This window comes from Hippopotamus amphibius, chromosome 5 (genome assembly GCF_030028045.1).
Source record: "Hippopotamus amphibius kiboko isolate mHipAmp2 chromosome 5, mHipAmp2.hap2, whole genome shotgun sequence".
In the NCBI taxonomy this organism is placed as follows: Eukaryota; Metazoa; Chordata; class Mammalia; order Artiodactyla; family Hippopotamidae; genus Hippopotamus; species Hippopotamus amphibius.
Genome location: NC_080190.1, coordinates 59,944,697 through 59,965,409, shown reverse-complemented (window position 1 = coordinate 59,965,409; position 20,713 = coordinate 59,944,697). Strand labels below are relative to the sequence as shown.

Genomic DNA, 20,713 nt, shown 5'->3' with positions numbered 1-20,713 from the left:
AGCAGAAAAATGTGGGGGGGGGGGTGGGGGCGGCGGGCCAAGCCTTCATTCCATTAGTGTTATCAGGAAGTTGACTTAATGTGCATCCAAGTCTCCCTAAATAGAGCTTCAAGTTTGAAAAGGACTGAAGATGTGGCTTATAAGAATCCGAAGCAGATGCAAAGAGAGAAGCGCCCACATCCACACCCACCAAGACCCCTCTCACTGGAAAGAGATACCTGGCACTTTACATTATATGATACAGCATCTAATGACACGTGCTTTTGGTATCTGCCCCTTGGTACTGAATTTCAGAAGTAGTCAAAGGGTGATTTTCCCAAAGTATTAGGGCAATCTCATTTTTTTTCCTTCCCCCAAAAGTTTAATGCTAATCAAAGCAGAATGCTTAATCAGTCCAAGATGGCCTGTCAACTTGAATTATCTGTTTGTCTTCCTATTTACTGTATCTGTCTGTCTACAGTTCTTCATATCTCTGTGAAGATCAGTTATTGGGGCCTGTGTTTCCTTCTGACTAAAATGGCTACCAGATGATCCTTCCTGGTGATATGTTGATGATTTGCTAATTTATGGCTTTTAAAATCTAGGAATCTGAAAACGTTGCTGAGAGTTCAGGCTGGGGAATCACGTGGGCCCCATGAGCAGAGGGCTGAATGGCTTACTTATCGAGGGATTGAAGTTTATATAAAATACAAAACTTCAGTCACATTTCAACCAGAGGGATGTCTCTGATGCGGAAATCGTAAGTGGCATCTTATAGGGGCCACCCCTCCCAGGAGGAGCTCCCCCTTCACAGGCTGTGCAGGAGGGAGAGGGAGTGCTGCCCGAGCTACATGTGGACGGGAAGGGAAAAGAGGTGGGGCTCAGCCCAAGACAACACCCCGTGAATTAACCCCACATCCTATTCCCAAGCACTGGGGTCAGGCCTTCTCAGAAAGAGTAGAGAAGGAAGTGCTATTGTAGGGGGACCGTGACCTCTGGGAACCTAGAGGGGAGATTTACACAAGCGCTGAGTTTGAACTCCCCAACCACTTTGGTGGCCAAATAATGTCACATATAGCTCAAGAATAGCTGTGGCTTATTTGGAGGCTTTTATGCGTGTGTAGAAATACACATATCCCCAGTGTCTGGCATCTTGCAAGCACTCAATAAACACATGTGGACTAGATGAAGGCAGGACTCACCTTAGTTCTCTTTGGGGGCAGGAAATGGACCATGGGGGTAGATTAAATAAGTCCTTGTAAACGGTCTTTGCAGCAGACCGTTTAAGATTCCAATTCTTTTTTTAAACAATAGTCTAGAACCAGGTGGACAAAACCTGAGTGGTGGAGAAAATGGAATTTTCTGTTGATACAAGACAGCCGGGCAGGAGGGAATAGAATGCGGTCTCGGAACAGAACAAAGGATGTGGAGGGAGATGAAGGGCTTATTTCTGACAGAGCAAAGACACAAAATTAAATGACCCAATAATCGGGAACCAGGGAAAGGAAGCAGGATGCCTTCTCCTGGTAAGTCAGCAGACAGCACTATTGCAGGCGAACTAGAACCTGAGACAGAAAGGAGATTTTAAGACTTAGTCCTGTGGAGGCAGAACTAAAGACCAACAGTTGTGGGAGGGGTTCCAGTAGCATGAATTTTAAAACTCAGAGTGTCAGCTCCCCTTCGCCTTGGCAGCAACAAAAGCAGGGGTACGTAGTTGTTGAACAGGCTGTAAAAGCCCTTCCTCTGAGGTGTCACCTCCCTGGACCACTGTATCCCTGTAAATAAGCCGTGTTTTACCCTATAACAGAATCTTAGGTCTTCTTTGGTTTTGCCGCATGTATTAAAACCTATTTTCTTTTGTCCTACCCTTGCCATTGCCTGTCACCTCCTGGAGACTGTAACCTACACGTGACAGGTTCCACGCATAACCTGCTCACCACTGAATCCCCGGTGCCCAACACCACCCAGCATCCTGCCCGACACATGGTACTGCGCGAATGTCCTCAGCCTCAACGAGCGAACCAGCGCAGGTCATAACAGGAGTGGGCAGTGAGGCAGGTAATGACTGTGCTCTGTTCTTAGTTCTTGAAATTTTGTCCTAAGTTACTGAATGCTTTGTAAAGTGTGAATGCTGACACTGAAACACATAATAAAGTACTCTGCTTCATTTTTACATGGAAAAGCATGATAAAGTCTGCCCACCTCTACGGCTTTAAGGCTGCTTCTTACAACCCTGAGGCCACACCTGAGGTTGAAGATAGACCACCCGAACTCCCTCCAGGAGGATGAAGCCTCTCGAGGGTTAAGATTCCCACTCAAAGCTATGAAATAAACTCCGTGAATGTATGTATCTCGCCCAGGACTTTACAGGAGGAGCACCTGCTACTCTAATTCTCACTGACAGTTAAGAAATCACCATCAAAGAAGGGCCCTGAGCTGTGCAGACCAGCTGGGGAAGTGAAGGGCACAGGTGCACATGTCTGCCTGGGCAGAGAATGCTCTTCTTCGGATGGTAAGCAGGTAGCTCTGCCCAGGAGGGAGTCTAGGTCTGGTGGATGCCTACAATCCACCGTGGCTGGTCCCCAGGAAATGACCTCCCCAGGAAGGATGGAGCCAGGATGGGGAGGAATGTGTTGAAATCCACAAACAAGGCACAAATCTCATTTTGGTCAATGATCCATCTGTCCATCCTTAAGACCTCCTCATTGTTGGACGTATTCAAGAGGTAAATACATTACCAGTCTAACCGAATAAGAAAAATCAGGAAGAAATGATTTTGTCCCCTCTCCACCTTTTTGTTTGTCCTTGACCCTGGGGCCAGGCTCCTTAGAGGCATTAGGTGAGCAGAAAGGGGAGACAGGCCCAAAGCGATGCTTGTGCCTTTCTCTTCATCATCATCGTGCGTGCAATGTTCTGGTCCCACTGTGGGTCAAGGTAGAGGAAAAGATACAATGAGAGGATCACTGAGTTTAGAGCAGAGAGGGATCTCAAGAGATGATCGAGAGAAGCAGCATGGCCCAGTGGAGCAGACTGCCCCTGGGTTCAAATCCCAGATCGACCCCTCACTCGCTGTGTGATGTCAAGCAAGTCACGGCAAACGGAGATGATGGTAATACCTTCCTCCCACGGTTGCCATGAGGATGAGGAAATACACAAGCATCTCTGGGTATTATTACTGTCATAGAAGGCAGTCCCAGGGCTTGGGCTATACTGATTCATGTTCTCATTTCCAGAAGTCTGTGGCACTCCTCTGTCCACATAAGGAGGAGGTCTAAGAGGAGCCACAGCATTTACGTTTCACACAGCTTGCTTGAATTGGAGCCAGAGCCAGGTTAGTCCGTGGCAACTACTCTCCAACCAGAAGAGGGGCACAGATTCCTCATCCTGCCAGGGGATCTTCCTCCTAGTAAGTTACATTCAGTTTCCTGTCTCCCTTTCCCTACTTCTTATCCTTAGCTGTCCATCCCTCTCTCTGTGTCCTCTTAGCATTTGGCCACCAGGAATCAGTAGGATAATCCAAGCCCAGCCACCCGCCCCTCTCCCAACCACCTGGCCTGGGGACTGCCTCAGTTTCGGGCCCCAGGAGCCCATCATGGGAAGCACAGTGTCTGGATGGCTCCCCAGCTCGGCTGCCTCTGACGAGGGGGTTACAACAGATGGAGTCCTCTCTCTGGCCATTATTTTCCATGGCCCTTGGCCATGTGACCTCGGACCATGGTCTTGTCAGTTCTCATAAACTAACCAGGAGTGGGCTGAGTCACAAGCGGAGAAGAAACCTCTGGGGGAAACAGCAGGGGCTGTGGGAGGAAGAAGAGCAAGCTGGGATCCCAAAGGCCACGGGAGCCTCACCCCTCTGCTCCGCCACCTCTGAGCAGCTTTGAGCTTGCAGGAAGGGAAAGAGGTGGAGGCGATGGCTTCGGGAGGCAGGCTGGGCTGCAGGAGGGCTTCTCTTCTGAATAAGATCTGGGGTCTCAGCTCAAGAGACTAATTGTCCCCAAGACCTCCAACTCAGAGAGACTGCCTGCCTAGACACTGGTCAGACTTTTGGCTGTGGACACCCAAGTCCCTATCTTAGGAGGCCCCCTTACATCATAATTGATAAATTAGAGAACGACTCACACACACACACACACACACACACACACAAATCCCTACGCCTGCGGTTGGCTCTGGGTATCCTGTGGGAGGTCAGGTGAGGAATGCTGATGAGAACATTGGCGTGAGCCACTGTCGGCCCTGGATGCCATGCTGCTGGTGAGGATGCTCTGGGGATGCTACGTGAAGTGTTCACACTATGCCAAACACACGGATAAGAACTGAAAATGAGGTGCCAACGAAGTCTTCATATTTTCCAATATCCTGAAATTGGGTGTTGCGGGAACAAAACCCCGAGGTTCTCTACCTAAACTTTTTTTGACTTTAAATAATCTTTGAATTTCCAAGTCTTTTGTCTCCATAGCTTTGGGTCACACATTACCTTGAGTTCTCTGACAAGTTAATGCATTGTTAGAGAGGTTATTTGTGAGGAAAGTGTGCATGTAAACAAATCCCTTAACTATATCTATGTTTTAATTACTTTCTGGGCATCCATCTGATGAAACCTCAGGGAGAAAAGTTACATGTGCGTGTGTGCATGGGTACAGTACATACCTTTACGCATACACAAAAACAAGGGGCGAAGTGCGTTGTTTTAAGAGTCTGAACTCTATCTTTCAACAAAGTTTAGCTGCTTTCCTTTTGCAAATGCATTTAATTTTATCTGGAAACTTTCTGACATTAGAAATAGAACAACTGTAGTTTCTCATTCTGTTTGCTGCCAGAATCCATGCTTGGTTGCTCAACTAAAGACCTTATATTGCTAATTACTACCACATGCCCATATCCCAAGCGAAAGAAAACTTATTGATTCTGACAGCCCATTCTCTCAACACTGAATTCCAAATGAAAACTCAGATTTTGGCCAAACATAACATTTCATCAATCTTGTTCTACTGACTGGAAAAACAACATCAAACAAAGGGTGCTAATGGCCCTTTATTACCGTTCCTTTCCCAAGCTTATATTTTCTGATGAAAGATCTAAGTGACCAAAGGGCTTCTTTAAACTACTTAGTAATTAGCTTTTGAACCAGGAAACAATGCGTAAAGTAAAGTGAACAGTCCCGGTGCTGATGACAGAACTTACTTTCTGTCCGCAGGGTCGGGAGACCTCGGAGACCCAGAGTGAACATTAAAAGCAAAGTGTGCATTTTTATAAAGGGAGAAGAAAAGAGAGAGAGAGAGAGAGAACCAGGCTAAAAGTGGTGATAAAAGATGCTGGAGATGGAGCCAGGACAAAAGCTGTGGGAAGTCTGTGATCTGAAGCCATCGGCACACGGGGGGTTCGAGTGGAGGTGCCAAGGCCAAGGGACAACTGGATGGGACCCAGGCGGGTGAGCGACCGCGGGTCTCAGGGCCTCATCTGGGTCACCTGTCAACAAAAGCCACCAGCCAGCAGGCCCACCCACACTGGACTATGCCAGCTATTTTAGAGGAAGAAAAAAAAAAAGTACCCGGAGTGAGAGTCAGGAAATACTTTCAACATCGACATCAGGGCAATTGATTTTATTGACTTCTTCAGGGGCAGTGAGTGAGAGGGGAAGGCTGGCTGAGACCATGGGGTGGGGAGGCCATAAAGGCAGCCCGAGCTCCCAGAAAGCCTTCTGTCCACACCTTCAAGGCAAAACGAACTGAGAAGCTGTTTTCCTCTTGGCACAGAATAAAATGACCAATGGACATCTCTGGACTTATTGGGCCTTTTGGATCCAACCAATGGCCCAGAAATCGGAACAGCTTGGTCCTAATCTCATCCAGGGCTGTTATGATAATAGGAGGAGGAGTGCTCCATCAGAGGGCAGGTGGGGGAAACGTGCTGCCCGCACGGAAGAGACGCCAACTGGCCTCTTCTCACCCACTGTCCTCCGTGCCTTTGAAAGCAAACGGGTGTCCTGTGGCTAGTTCAAGAAAATGAGTCCTTTTTCCCACCTCCTCATTTTCTGAACAGAGGATGGGACACCTGAGCTTGGGATGCAGTGGGATCACTGATGGGGGAGGAGGTTGGCTCCTTCCAACGTGACTGTCAGGCAAGGAGGAGGTGATGGACAGAAATGTGATGTTACCACTTTTATTTTTCTCTTGAAAAACAAAATAGGCTATTCAAGAATTCATTTTAAAATGTATGAAATTTAAAAAACAAAAACAAAACCCTCGTTCCATGATAGGCACTTCTGTGACTGGGAAGGGGAATGATGATAAAAATATCCTGCATCTTTTTCAAATTCTTCTCCCAATTAGAATATTGAGCAGAGTTCCCTGTGCTCTACAGTAGGTCCTTGTTGGTTATCTATTTGAAACATAGCAGTGTGGACATGTGAATCCCAAACTTCCTAACTATCCCTCCCCCCTGCCCCTGTACCTATAAGTTTGGTCTCTAAGTCTGTGAGTCTGTTTCTGTTTTGTAAATAAGTTCATTTGAAAAAGAATAGATACATGTATATGTATAACTGAATCACTCTGTTATATACCTGAAACTAACACAACATTGTTAATCAACTGTACTCTAATATAAAATAAAAAGTTAAAAAAACAATCCTGCATCTTGAACTGGGGTGTAGTTACTGGGTGTGTACATAGGTACAAAATCCTTGAGCTGTATATTAAAGATGTGTATATCTTACTTTATGGAAGTTACAATGAGAACAAAAACTCAAAAGCAAACAAAGCTGGGTGCCCAAGAAAAAGCTTTACAAAGAAAACGGTACAGAATGGTTGCTTCCAGCCTGCCTGCTTCCCACGTTCTCCTCTTGAGGCCCTGCATCTGCTTAGGAGTAAAACTTCCAGCTGACAATGGGAACCACACACTGACACTGATATTGACAAAATGATGTGAACACAAACCAAAATAGTCCCCGAGAAGGAAGCATTCACGTATGGGAAGCCAAACAAAAGACGCATCAGGAAGAGCGTGCGGTGCCCTGACATACCATAAATATACTTCTCGTCTGGAAGGAATTTCAACTGAGTACTCAGTCCCTTTGAGGACAAGCTTGGTGCCTCCTGGCTAAAGAGAACTGGTTCCCTGGTGGCCACAGCGCCACGGTGACCTTGATCTTGCCCTCCTCAGGACTTCCCTGCTGCAGTAGGAGCCCATGTTATGGCTGCACAAGAACCCCACAGGGTGGCATCACTTTCGTCTGAGGGACGAGAATGTAATCCCTCACCTAATTCATGTAAAGAATGAGTGAGCTGGGTTTCTGTGTTAGGGATCAGAACAGAAAACATGAGCCCAGTTACACATGGACCCCTTCCAGGATAAACCTATTACGTCTCTTGGAAAGATGGGTGGGGAAGAGTGTTGTGAATGGGAACAGGCCTCAGTAGTTGCTCCACAAGTGATACCGTCGTGGGGTGATTCTTGACATCACCCCCCACACAGAATGTAGCCCTTCGGGTGGGGTGGGAGTAGGGGCAGGATTCAGGTGTCACCGCCATAGGGGCTCTGAAAGTCACTCAACCACATCTTTTCTGATGCAACTGACTTACTTTCTGCCTCCATGTTTGTTAAAAGTCCCGCCGAATTTATTCCGATTCAGGATGAGAGCTGCAATTTCGGGCACGTAGCGGGCAAACATTGCCTACATGCATGAAACAAAGAAACAAGAGCCAAAGAAAAAATGGCATGCAGAGAGGATTCTACCGCAGTGGAGGCAGCAAAGCCTCTTGGCATACTTACTTTCTTCCACTAACCGCACTATAGGAGCCCCCGTATTTCTTGCGGTTTCCTATTAACTCTATGATTTCAGGGACGTAGCTGGCAAACATGGCCTGAGGAGAAGATAGGAGACAGAAGAGAGACTAAAAAGACAGGCCAAAGAAAGGGGGTGACCTTTTCAGAAGCGGGGCGGGGTACTAAGATCTGAAAACACGAAAGGGCTAGAATTGCAAAGGTACATATTAATATGTTGGATTGTAAAAAACATAAAAGCACAAAAAGGGAAAGCTCCTGAAAATACACAGGACAAAACAAACATTAGTCAACCTAGACAACTAAGAAAAAATAAAGAAAAGAAAAATCACAGTCAAAAAAAATGTAAAGGAGACAGGAATAAATACATTGACATCTAGCTCTTCTTCCTAAAGAGAAATAAGGGAATGCATGCTGGAGAAACCTCACACTCACACGTGCGTGCACACACACACACACACACAATTTCAAGAGAAGACCTTTCTTTCTAATTAAAATTCAAATGAGAATCCATGCCTTTATGAGTGACTAAAGACAATAAACACCAAAAGATTTAAAAATATATAAACTTTTCCATTAAAAAAAAAATCACCCAAAAGCACAAAAGGTAAATTTAGGAAATCACATGGGAGGAAAGGACAGCAAGGAAAAACACAAATCTGCCATGTTTTGTCCAACAAACATCGTGCTTGTGGCTGGGTAAGTGGGTCTCATTATCTGCAGGGACCTCACGGGTGCCGTGGGGACGCTGTGCTGATGTACACACCACACGTACATTTATATACATGTTTCAAATGTATATGTCACATGCATACAAAACAGAGAGATGTGTATGCATTACACAAATGCGTGTGTGGTGCACGTGCATGAAAACTGTGCGGGACTCTAGGATTTTAGTCACTTACCTCACACACAGCAAAAATCTAAACATCAAATGAGCTACTTTGAAAGACAACACGCAGCCACTGCCGATGAGTTGTCAGAAATCCCCCTTGAAAAGTACCTCACAACGCACCGTGATGAGGTGCATCGACCAGAAAAGCAACTAGTGCGACTTTCTGACTTACAGAGGGCGAGGGAAAATACCCGCTGTGTCACTGTGTGAAGGAGCTGGTTGGTGGGGTGCAAAACCGTACGTGGCTCACGTGGTGATGTCCATCCGGAGGAGAGCAGGGGGCTGGCTATGCTCCGGGATGGCGACCCTCCTCTTTCGGGCAAGGCCCCAGCCACAGTGTTTGTTGGAAGTTTGGGGAGGACCAGGAAGGGGGTGGGGAGCTCTTGAAACCGCAAACTGTCTGAAGAGTCTCAACGGTATCTACCCTGTAAGGTGACAGCACTGTCCTTGCAGAATATCAGATGCTGAATTACATTACAAAGGCACAGACACTCTCACTTGATAAGTGAGCATCACTTTCTTAAGACAATTAGGTTTGCTCTGGGCTAAATGGCTGTCCCTCACAAGGACACCATGCCTGGGTCTCAGGGAGACAAATTCAATACACCAAAGAAATATGCAGAAAAGTCACAACGGTATTTGGATTGACTTAACTGGACTGTAACACTAAGGGAGGCACTTGCTTCTAATGCAGAAACACAGTCTCAAATACACAGCTTTTAGAAAATGGATAATAGAAAATATTAATGACCACAAAAATCAACATCGTAAGAAAGAGTTTTTTTTACCAGTCCCCCGAGGATGAAGAAGACCATGAAGAGACGCCCGAGCGTGGTTTTTGCATACACATCCCCGTAACCAACAGTGGACATGGTCACCATGAGCAGATAGACACATTCCCAGTAGGTAAGAGGCTGGTGGTTTTGGAAATTCTCCCATGGGTCCCCTGAATTCTCCACCTAAAGCAAGGGGACAGGGGAGAGAAAGGACAAGCATTACATGCGCAATAAACCAGAAACACAAAAGCTCCAGCATCTCGGCTGCTTCTGGATGCACGGCACCCTCAACCCGAGGCATTCGCTGGCCCAAGCTGAGCAGGCAGCGGAGAAAGTGGAGTGAAAGCCACACGGACAGGCCTGCTCAGCTGACTGGGGCAGAGGAGGGAAGGAACTGAGAAACTTGTCCAGAGTCCACTTTCTTCTCATTGTTAAAGCTTTGAGGCTAGCAGAATTTTAGGGCACTGCCTCTCGCCGTGGTTAGGGCATTCTTTTCCAGGAAAGAGCCAGAGAGCCCAGCCCTGGCCCTTCTCTTGAATTCCTGCTCAATCCCAGAGAAATTCTGGACCCTCCCACAGGGGGCCTCCTTCTTTCATCATTTTGACCAAGTAGCTGCCAGGAGGACCTTGCTCCTTCAGATCAAACGCCCGAACCCCAAACAGCATCTCTTGGAGCCTGCTTTGCAGAAGATCAGTGACTGCTCAGCCCTGCAAACTGTAGGAATCCCCCTTGGAAGCACAAAAAGTGAGCTCAGAAGAACTGTTCCCATTCGCACACCCTTTAGGCCAAGGGCCAGCAAGCTTAGTCTATAAAGGGTCAGCTGGTCAATACTTTTGGCTTTGTGGCCCATCAGGTTTCAGCCCTCTACAGGGACAACTCAACTCTGCAGGGGTAGCAGGAAATCACCCAGAGGCAATGGGTGTGGAAAGCTTCTGCCCCAGGGTTAGCTGGTTGTGGTGGCGGCTGCCCCGTCTCTGCTTTAGACTCACAAGTACTTTCTGTCCTCCCGTCATCTATGATCTTCTGACAAAACTGTGAGGCAGGCAGGAGAGACACTTCAGAGCAGAGAGGCCCAGCCCTACAATACACTGGATGGCCAACGCCTGTGACATGCCAGCGCGTCCCTGTGGACACCTGCCAGGGCGTCCCTGTCCCTGTGGATGGCCACCCCAGCCCCCAGCCTCCAGCCTCCAGGTCTGCCTCTGCAGAAAGTTTCCAAGATCTGACCTCTCAGTGCTTGTCCTCAGTGTGCCCTTGTCATGGAGGTTTCCTGGTGAAGCAGAAGATAATTCACGCAATAGTAAGGTGAGGTCACTGCTGATTGAAAACAACGAACCTTCCGTATCCGTGATTTGGGGCACTTGGCAGAATTAGAGTGATTAAGAGTGATTTCAGCCAAGAATCCCATCAGCATAAAGGGGTGGGTGGGGAACCATCAGATCTAGTGACCGAGTGATTGACAGCAGTCTTCCTTTGGATGATAATTTCAAAAATCCCAATGGGAGGGAACAATGCTTCCTTCTACCGCTTACGCAGATAGAGGCTCAACAAGGGAAGGGCATCTTTAGTCAAAGCTTCAGCCTTAGATGAGGCTCCTTCCAGTTGTAACAGTTTTGTGCTTGTAGGAAACGCTTCCCACAATAGCTTTGCTCCCTAAAAGCAGGCGGAAAGCTGCCCTGGGGCGGTAAGAACAGCTTGACTTAATAATATAAGGCTTTCAGTGGGTTGTTAATTTAAAAGAATTAACATTTTTGAGATACAAAATAACTTGACAAGTAATCAGGCAAAAGAATCAAGAATCAGGGCTTTTTGTAAGGAGGAAGTGGAGAGAAACTGAGGAATCTGAATTTGTTGTTTACTAAGAGATGGGGGTCAGACTTCCCACCTGGTCTCCAACCTTTTCAGGCGATTGCTGAGGAAGCACTGCCATCTTGTGGTTCACTGGGGTTATTGCAGACAGAATGGAAAAAAACAAAACAAAACAAAAAAGCAACAGCCCCCTATGAAAGCCCCCACAGCAATACCCGTGAGCTAAAAAAAAAAAAAAAAACAGGTTAAAAGAGTGAAAATGACTCACCATTTGAAACTCGTTTGGGATAAGAAGATTGGAAACCTAGACAATTGTGCAGTTGCTTCTCCTTTTTTTTCATTCTAAAGCTGTGCTGAAGTTTGTCTCCCAGGTAATAAAATGACTTGGAGAGGGCCTTGTTTCAGAAAGCCAGAACCGAAATGTCTTCAAGGATACTCACCAAATGGATGAACCCAGCTGCTGTTAGCCACGTGCTGATAAATATGGAGAGCAGGTTCACCAGCTTGATGGAATTACTGTGCAAAAGAGACAACAAGCAAAATCCTCAAGTTACAGAAGAAGATCCTGTTGGGCTGCCTTCCAGAGTAACAGGGCTCCTTTAGGGAGAAGGCAGCCCACACCCCAACCCCTCAGGGTTCCTGCACCATAAGGGAAGGACCTGAAAGGTGGCATAAGCAGTTCGGGCCAGAGCCTATGGGAAGATGACATCTGGGTTACTGAAACTGGTCCCTAAATTAACCCCTCTGAGTGTGTTAAAATTTTTATTAATTTTTATTTTGAAAATCTTTAAATCTACAGAAATACTGAGAGAAGAGTATAATGAACCTTGGATGCCCTTTACCTAGATGAACCAATTAACATTTTGCCACACTGGCTTCATCTCTATACGTTTTCTCTTCTTTTTCTTTTCCTGGCTGAACCATTCACAAGCATGTTGTAGACATCATGACACAACCCCCTAAACACTTCAGCATTCAACACCTAAGAAGGACACTGTGCAAGACAACCATAATACAATTGTCCCGTCTAAGGAAATTAACACAGATTCAGTAATGTCATCTAATATGAACCCCTAATCTAGATTCCTCCAGTTGCTCTGAAATTAGGTTTATTGATGTTTTCATGTTTTCACCCTGATTCAGGAAGTAACTGACGTTTATGCATTGCATTTGATTATTATGTTATTTTAATCCAGGGGTCAGGAAGCCTTTCTAATAAAGGGACAGATAGTAAATATTTGGGCTTTGCGGGGTCATTAAGTCTCTGCTGCAATTATTCAACTCTGCTGCTGAGCAGAAAAGCACCCTAGGAAACCTGTAAAGAAATGGGTGTGCCTGTGTTCCAGTAAAGCTTTATTTACAAAGGCAGTGGGCTGACTGGCCCATGGGCTACGTTGTCTGCCATTCTCTGCTTTACTTTCCTTTAATCTGTAAGTAACAACCCCACCTCCACCCCACCCCCCGCCTTTTAAAATTTGTTTTTAGTGACAATTTAATTTTCTGTGCACCCAGGCCAGCTGTCATCTAGAATGTCCCATATTCTGGATTTGTCTGATTGTTCCCTCCTGATTAGATCCTGTTTCAATACGCCTGTTGAGAAAATACGCCTGTTGAGAATACCCGCCTGGCACGGCATCACATCAGAAAACTCCCCCTCAGTTACACCAGGTCCAGGCACTCGGTTGAGGTGGGAACACCAGAGTGGGACTCTGAGACCCATTCCCCAACAACCTTATACCTAAAAATCTCAGCATCCACTCATGTTCCTTGAGAAGACCAATTGGCACTCACTAGATATTTAGCTTCCTAAGAATAAGAGCCTTGTTGGGCCAGACCCTGGGAGCACTGAGTCCCTGGCGCACAGCTGGGCCTTGAAGAATCTGCACCGAGCGAGCTGGTCTCCCCTCTGTACTCGTCCCACTGCCTTCACCCCGTTCACTTCCGCTGGGTGTACAGCTCCTCAAGCACTGTTGTCAGCAGGTTGCTCCCCTGTCCAAAGGCTCCTGTTGACTAAAATATTATGTCCAAACTCCCACCTTCAACACCCTCTGAAGTTCCAGGTTCTCCTACCATGATTCTACACAAACTCTTGCAACTTTCAACACAGCCAAACTCATTCACCAAGTCTTTGTTTATGCTATGACTTAGCTCAAAAGCCCTCCCCATCTACCCAAATATTTCCCTTTCTTCAAAGCCTGGTTCAGGCCCTACCTCCTCCTTAAAGTGGTTCCACCCACTATTAATACAAAGTGACCTATGGCTCTTTACCTCCAGCCACTCATTGGTAACCCACCCCACTGTCTTAAGGCAATGTTTCAGATTTCTAGTTGACTCTTGTGTTCCCAACTGTGTTGTGCAGAAAAGAACTCTATTTTCTATTTCTCTCAGTCTCTCCAGGGGGGCCTAAGACCACTCACAGGGTGGTTCAGCCCATCTTCCTTGACTGATCCAACTCTGGCCTCTCCCACCTCTTTCTCAAGGGAAAGCAGTGTTTTACATTCTAAGAGTTTAAGATCACAGTGATAAGAATGGCTAACACAGCTTTCCACAGGGCTTATGTGCACCTCCATGTAAGCGCTTCACCTATATTAACTCATCCAATCTTCATGACGACCCTGTGAGGTGATCCCAAGGTTAAGAAATTGAGCCAAGTTTACACAGCAAGCAGCAGAGTTGGCATTTGAACCCAGGCAGTTTGGCTCCAGAGTCTGCCCTCTTGGCCACTACACTGTAGAACAAGAGTCACAGACTGGCGTCCACCAGAAAGTCTTCCTTGTTGTGAAAGCGAAGCCGTGCCTCCCCCACACCCCATGTACAGGATGTGGAAAGGGTCAGCGGGTACTGCCCCAGGGAGGATAGAGGCTATCACCGAATCCTGTCCCCTACTAGTTTCTCAACAGGAAACCAAAATAAAGCAAAACCCTCCCTGCCTCTACCTTTTAAGCCCTCGGGGTACACGAACATTGGAAAGAGAGAGAGACCGATGAGGAACAGGTAGCCAGCGGCAAAGGGAGGGATCTCAGGGAAGCCTGTGTTGTTCCTTTTCTCAGGGGACAATTAAGTGCCCAGGTGATTGACTTACATCAGCCCGGATGCCATGTCCCACCAACAACCACGTGGAGCCCTCTTGAGATATTACAACTATCGGAGTCTCCAAGCCTCATGGTGCTTTGGAAAAAACGACCTAATATGGTGATGATTAATCTCTGATTGTCACAGTGATATTAATAGTGCTTAAGGGAGCTCTCTGTTGTGTGGCGAACATTTAATCATTGTTACTGAAAGAGTCTCTATTAAGCACTGAAATCTGATTATTTTTATGGCATCTGCATCATTACAAATCCCCAGTATTAGGAATTTGCTTTTCAAATTAAACTCTACGACCAGGCAATCATCTAAAAGCTCTGTGCAAGAGACGCAAGATTAACTCTTGGTGGGCTTTCTCCATATTCTGAGATTTGAACCTCACCAGGCTGCACAGGGCTCCTTTGGAAGGAGGCAAGGGGTTGCAGGGCAGGGCTGTGTGCTCTGCATGGCAAAAGAGGCCCCTGGAGGTAGTTATAGACTTCAGGGCCAAGCCCAGGGGTCTGGATCAAACAGGAAGTTCCCAATGGTGAGAGTGATTAGAACCATTTAGATTCTATCCCCCCATGATAAGGGATAGATTGTGATCTTAGCATGAAAACCTAACTTCATTTTCGTGTTTTCCATGATCATTTCTGGGTCCCTGCCCCATAAGTTCTCAGTGGCCATTAGAATAACTCATCGGCGGGTATAGTGAATCATCACCTATGGGCAGGCACAGAGACCTTTCTGTTCTTATATACCAGAGACTTTTTTCAGAACTCCGTAGATATTGGGAGAGAGAGTCTGTCTCTGTAGATACTGGAAGAATGAATGTCTCTCTTTTTCCAAGATTATGGCTGAAAACCCAGCGCCACTGGGGGCCATCTTTGCCCTCAATGTATTTAACAAGACATGTTTTGGTTGACACTGAAAATGCCATCCTCTTCCCCAAAAGAAACACGAATTTGTCTCTGTGCTGCTTGTCCAGTATTTTCCTCTTTGTTTCTGGCTGAGAATACAGACAGGTGCCAATGCCCTTATTTTGTTTTATTTTTCCCTTTGCTGGACAGATATGAAATCCCCTCAAGGTCAACTGGGCTGTACCCAATAGGGATGAATGACCTCAACTATAAGACACGGAGTGAAGCAAAATCATATTCTGTCAATTCTACCCCTTAAATATCTCTTCATCCCTCTTCTTCTCCTAAGGCCAGTCCCTAGTACCACTTGCCTGACAATTGCCCCCTGACTAGTCTCATGGTCAATGGCTTAGATGTTTCAGACCCACTCTCTACATAATTGGTGGAATAGTGGGCCTTTCCAAAAAGTAAACCTGACCATGTTCCTCTCCTGCCCAAACCTTTCAACAACAACTTCTTGCTCTCCAAGTCAAATCTAGGACATCTGAGAGCCTTCACAATGTGGCCTCTGCCTGCAGTCTCTATATTGAATACTTTTTTTTTTAAATAACTTCAACCTTGGAGCCATTTCTGAGGTCATACATGTAGTACAGTGATCTCAGTTTCCAAAATACCCCAAAAGATGTGTTGTTTGGGTAGATGATGGCACCTATATAGCATGGAATGCTATGTGGGAAATAATAGTGACGTGGTAGAATATTAGTGAGGTTATCTCAACCATCAATGGTGTTAGGGAAATGTTACTTTATCCTTTATGCTTTTTGATATTGCTGAAATGTTTATATTGTACTTTAATAATTAGAGGAAACAGTAAGACAACTGTCATTTAAAAAGAAAATCACTAGTTGCTCCATATCTCCGTTATAAGTATCTGTATCTCCATCATCAGCATTAAATGAGGTGTGGAATGAGCCTTTAAACAGAGCTGCCTCCTTTGCTCTGACTGTATGAGTCTGCTTGCCAGTTTGCCAGGCAACTGAGGAACTGCCAAAAGCTCAGACAATGACGTGAGGTCTCCCAGTGGCCCCTTCAATATGCCGTTTACAGGCCATGGAGCCTTTGAGGCCCTCCTGTTGTCTGGCAGTTTGGGAAATGACCCTGATGCTGTCCCATTGCTGTGATTTTCTGTTTTCTCTGTCATCCTCTTCACTCTGTCATCTTTTTTGCTGACCTCTTCATCCTTTCTCTCTCCTTCTTTTCCCATCCCTCTTTATCTAACCCCACCCCCCCACCCCTCATATACGTCTCTGCCCTGTTTCTTCCCACTTTTGGCCAAGAGAGACAGCCAAAGAACAGAACATGAAACCGCAATTTCATATCATTATTTCAAATCCCATTTCAATGTCTCCATCGCTATGTAATGCCCAGATTGATGGGGACTGGCCACAAGAGAAAATCAGACAAAAGTCCCCTAAAGGTGATAACAGGGCTCCTCCACAACCTTCCTGGAAGGTCCCTGTGAAAGCAGCAAAGTACAGAGGCGTCACCAGAAAATCCCTCAAGGTCTGAAGCCCAATAAAGACCAAGGCTTTTGCTTCTCTGCAGCAGAGCCTGTGGGATCTGTGCTTGGGGCTCACAGAAGGAAGGGGCCAGGACCAGCCAGGTCCCTGGGGAGGGAACAGGCTCAAAGAGCTATTCTAGAGCCTCCCAAGCCTTCATGTTACAATCAGATGAAGGTTCAACCTGTGCCTGGCAAGCAGGCCTTTGCCCACCTTCCTAATTTCATCTTTCTCTTTTCCTACCATGGAAACCCCAGTCTCCAAGAGCACAGAATTACTCAAAGCTCCCCCAAGGGCCATGTTCTCTCACTTATGTGCTTTTTGCAGCTTCCTTGATAGGAAGTCAGCCCCACCCTCCCTCCCTCCCTCTCACACGCCCAATCTCCAGCGCCACAAGGATGACACCTGGCTTTCTACAAGGCTTACCGAAGACACCCCCTTTGCCTTGAAAAGATTCTTGGGCTTCCCTGGTGGCACAGTGGTTAAGAATCTGCCTGTCAATGCAGGGGACACGGGTTCGAGCCCTGGTCCAGGAAGATCCCACATGCTGTGGAGCAACTAAGCACATGTGCCACAACTACTGAGCCTGTGCTCTAGAGCCCATGAGCCACAACTATTGAGCCCATGTGCCACAACTACTGAAGCCCACGTGCCTACAGCCTGTGCTCCACAACAAGAGAAGCCACCGCAATGAGGAGCCTGCGCACCACAACAAGGAGTAAGTGGGGGCTTACTCCCGCAATTAGAGAAAGCCTGCACGCAGCAATGAAGACCCAACACAGCCAATAAATAAATAAATAAACAAACAAATATAAGAAAAAAAAAAGAAAAGAAAGAAAAGATCCCTGACTGCCTCATACTCATGCCGAGCCCTACTGAGTTACTCTCCTCCATGCCTCCCAAGCCTTGGGTGTACCTGTATCTCAGCATCAAACGCACCAGGGGTTAGTCTGGTTCTCCCTCCCCCAGGGAGCTCTCTGACAGCAGGACTCAATCCTGGCACCCATCTCACTGCTGCACAAATGGGTGATCGATTCAGGCTTGAATGGACCCAGTGACCTGGCTGTGACCATAAGCAACACGACCTGGGATAATCCAAGTGTGCGGTGGGGATGGAAACCACCTTCCAACAGCAGGAGTTTATTTCCATGGGAAGTAGGGTGCTGGGGAAGTGCTGTTTGGGGCTTAGGATGGCAGACATCCCAGTAGCGTGCCACCCCACGACTTCCCAATGTAGAGAGTCACCTCTTCCCCTCACGCGCCGCTTCAGACTTTTCCCCTCTGCACTGGGAGAATGGAGCCCCCTAATTGCAGAGTTATCAAGTGGGCTGTTTCCCCAGAGATGCTAGTGCTATTTCCTGCATCCAAAGGGAAGGAGTCTTTCCCAAGGAGTGGGAAGTTGGGGGGGGTCTCTTGGCAAAAGCCCAGAAAAAAATATTTTACTCAGATGGCTTGTCATTCTCCCAAGTCCAGAAAGGACGCACATGGAGTACGAGGAAGGTGAGAACACAGTTCTCTCCATGTTATTCCTCAGAATAATGGCACCTTCTTGAAATGCTGGCGTCAGAGAATTGAAAGCCCCCTGAACAGGGAGCGAGTGGCCCTATACCATGTTAGACAGTGTGAGTGACTCCACATAACACCAGTCCCACGAGTGTCTCTCAAATACAGCTCCTGTGATGGGCACTGGGTCCTCACCAAGTCTACCTTTAACGATACAGTGTAGTGGGTCAGATACGATACAGGCAAACCTTGGGGATGGCTAGCTTTGTTGATCGTTTTAATTTCAAGAGTAATACGAGTCCATTGCATAGAAGAGTCATAAAAAGGTAGAAATGAAGGTTACTGTCACTCAGAAGAAATATGAAGAATGACAATATTTATTCTATATTAACAATAGTACACACTATTAAATAGAGCATCAACAAATTCTGAGCCCAGGATCGTGAAAGTAAAGGGTGTTAGGACACAGCGTAGAAGACTTCCGTAGCATTTGATGCTCATTTTCTTCTTAACTTGACTAATAGGAAGTGAATGCATCCCCCATTCACATAGATGAATAGTTAGCAAGGGGAAACCAACTTGGAACTAAAACAAACTAAAATAAACAAAAAACACTAAGACCCAAAGAGGAAAGCCAGTAGCCTGTCACGTTTGTTGGATGTGACACATTCGGGAAACTGAGTCCCAGCCTCAGTTACTGGGAAAACAATGCTGAATCCAACCCTCTCCCCGCCCACCAAATGCAGGTATATTAATTATAAATCACAAACATAGAGGTGTCCTGTTTTCCATCGTTTATCAAACATGTTAAGGCCAACCGAAGAGGCAATGGAACATGAGCAGTGAGCTTCTCAAAGTGTAATTTCCTATAAGAGAAATTTATGACTTGTACTTATTCTCCATTAAAGGACGTCCAACCTCTTTTATTAGTTTATTCATCAAGGCAGCCCTGGTTTCAGGCCAGCTCTGAGAACCTTCAGGCCATCAGGAAAGGGGTCTCTGGGGGATTTTTTCTCCTGGTCCAGTAGTGTTTTCCAGATCATAACACAGTTAACAGAAGTCGTCATGGTGCATTCGGCAGGAGGTTTTTAGGTATTCCCCAGAAGGCAATTCACAGAGCAAGCCCCAGGGGCTACACGGGCTATAAAGTGAACATCTAGAATGTACTTTGAAATGAAATGATTTTCTGTTTGCTGTATGAGGTTTGTGATTGCCTCTCAAAGAACACTGCTTCCATTGCTTTTATGGCCAGGTTCAATTTCTTATTTAGTGATGTAATAAAGGGGTGATTTAAAACCTGGGAGCAAAGACTCCCCAGTCAACGAGCAGACCTATCCCGCACCCACTGTGCACCTCTCTCCAACGATGCTGTGGCCAGTGTCCAAGCAACCCCATACGGTCCCCCCTAAAACTGTCTCTACTTCCCCACATACACAGCTGTTTCTCCCTCTTTACCACAGAGTACCCTGCCCTGCAGAAGACCCTACTCCAGGCTTTCCCTGGATTTCTGTGTTAGATCACTCTCTCCATGCATAAAAGAACTCTAACTTTATCGTGATGAAAGCAAACACACCTGATATTTACAACGTGGTATTAGGGACCAGAATGAGTACAAAATATGAGAAAGAACATCTTACCTTGTTTTTAGGATGTTCAGAAACTGCAAAATTTCTGAAAACTGGATCAATCTGAGAGCTCTTAAAAATCTCAAACCTGGAAAGAGAAATGAAATAGAAATGCATTATTTTCAATATGTGGTTTTAATGTCCACACTCTGCTGCTGGATTTACAGCTGCCAAGGAACATGAAATTCCTGCAGAAGAATGAACCACCCAGTACCTTGGATGTTGTCCTTCATCCTGATCTTTGACTGGTTTAATCTCAGCTGGTAAACTGACTTTCTCATTAAAGGGGGCCTGTATAGAGCCACTGCAGAGGAAATTCTGGTGGGGAGAGCCTAGTTTACTGAGCTTTCTCATGTGTCCATCTCTGATTTAAAGCACTATTTCTAAGTTACATGGTTGTTTGAAAGGATTCTGTCTCTGAAAAATACTGGGAATAGCTCAGGGTAACCCCTGTGCTAAGAGCAGATTAGGAACAAATCAGATAACCTCACCTCTTCAGTGGAATTTTTTTTCAATCTTTATCTTCAGTTCTGATAAAATGAAGAGTAGAGCCCACTGTGTTATCTGTTTCCTACAACAGTCTATATTTTTCTCCCAATCAAAAAAAAAAAATCAGATCAATAAGATCTCACACCCTATAACTTCAGGATTCAAAACTGATATAATTTCACTTTTACTGAGTGTCAAGACAAATGCTTCTCCTTTCTAAATCAGCAACCTCTCTTAAATGGGGAAGAGCCAGTGTTTCTATGTTGCAGGAGAGAGAGGGAAACAGCGAAGGAAGACACAATTGAGGATTCAAGAAAATACAAATTATTGTTGTGTTTTAATAGCCATGGGTAAAATGTATTTCTGTTGA

At 46.0% G+C, this 20,713-nt stretch overlaps 1 protein-coding gene across 7 annotated transcripts in view; it reads right to left on the bottom strand.

Moving 5' to 3' along the window:
* KCNMA1 (potassium calcium-activated channel subfamily M alpha 1) overlaps positions 1-20,713 on the bottom strand; it is a 707,317-nt gene that overhangs the window by 211,472 nt on the left and 475,132 nt on the right. For all 7 annotated transcript variants that reach the window (XM_057735193.1, XM_057735192.1, XM_057735190.1 and 4 more), the window contains exons 6-9: positions 19,867-19,942; positions 11,682-11,757; positions 9,445-9,615; positions 7,750-7,841 (exon numbers count right to left, since the gene is read on the bottom strand). In XM_057735193.1, the coding sequence (XP_057591176.1) occupies positions 7,750-7,841; positions 9,445-9,615; positions 11,682-11,757; positions 19,867-19,942 (415 nt within the window). The remainder of the gene's footprint in view (positions 1-7,749; positions 7,842-9,444; positions 9,616-11,681; positions 11,758-19,866; positions 19,943-20,713) is intronic.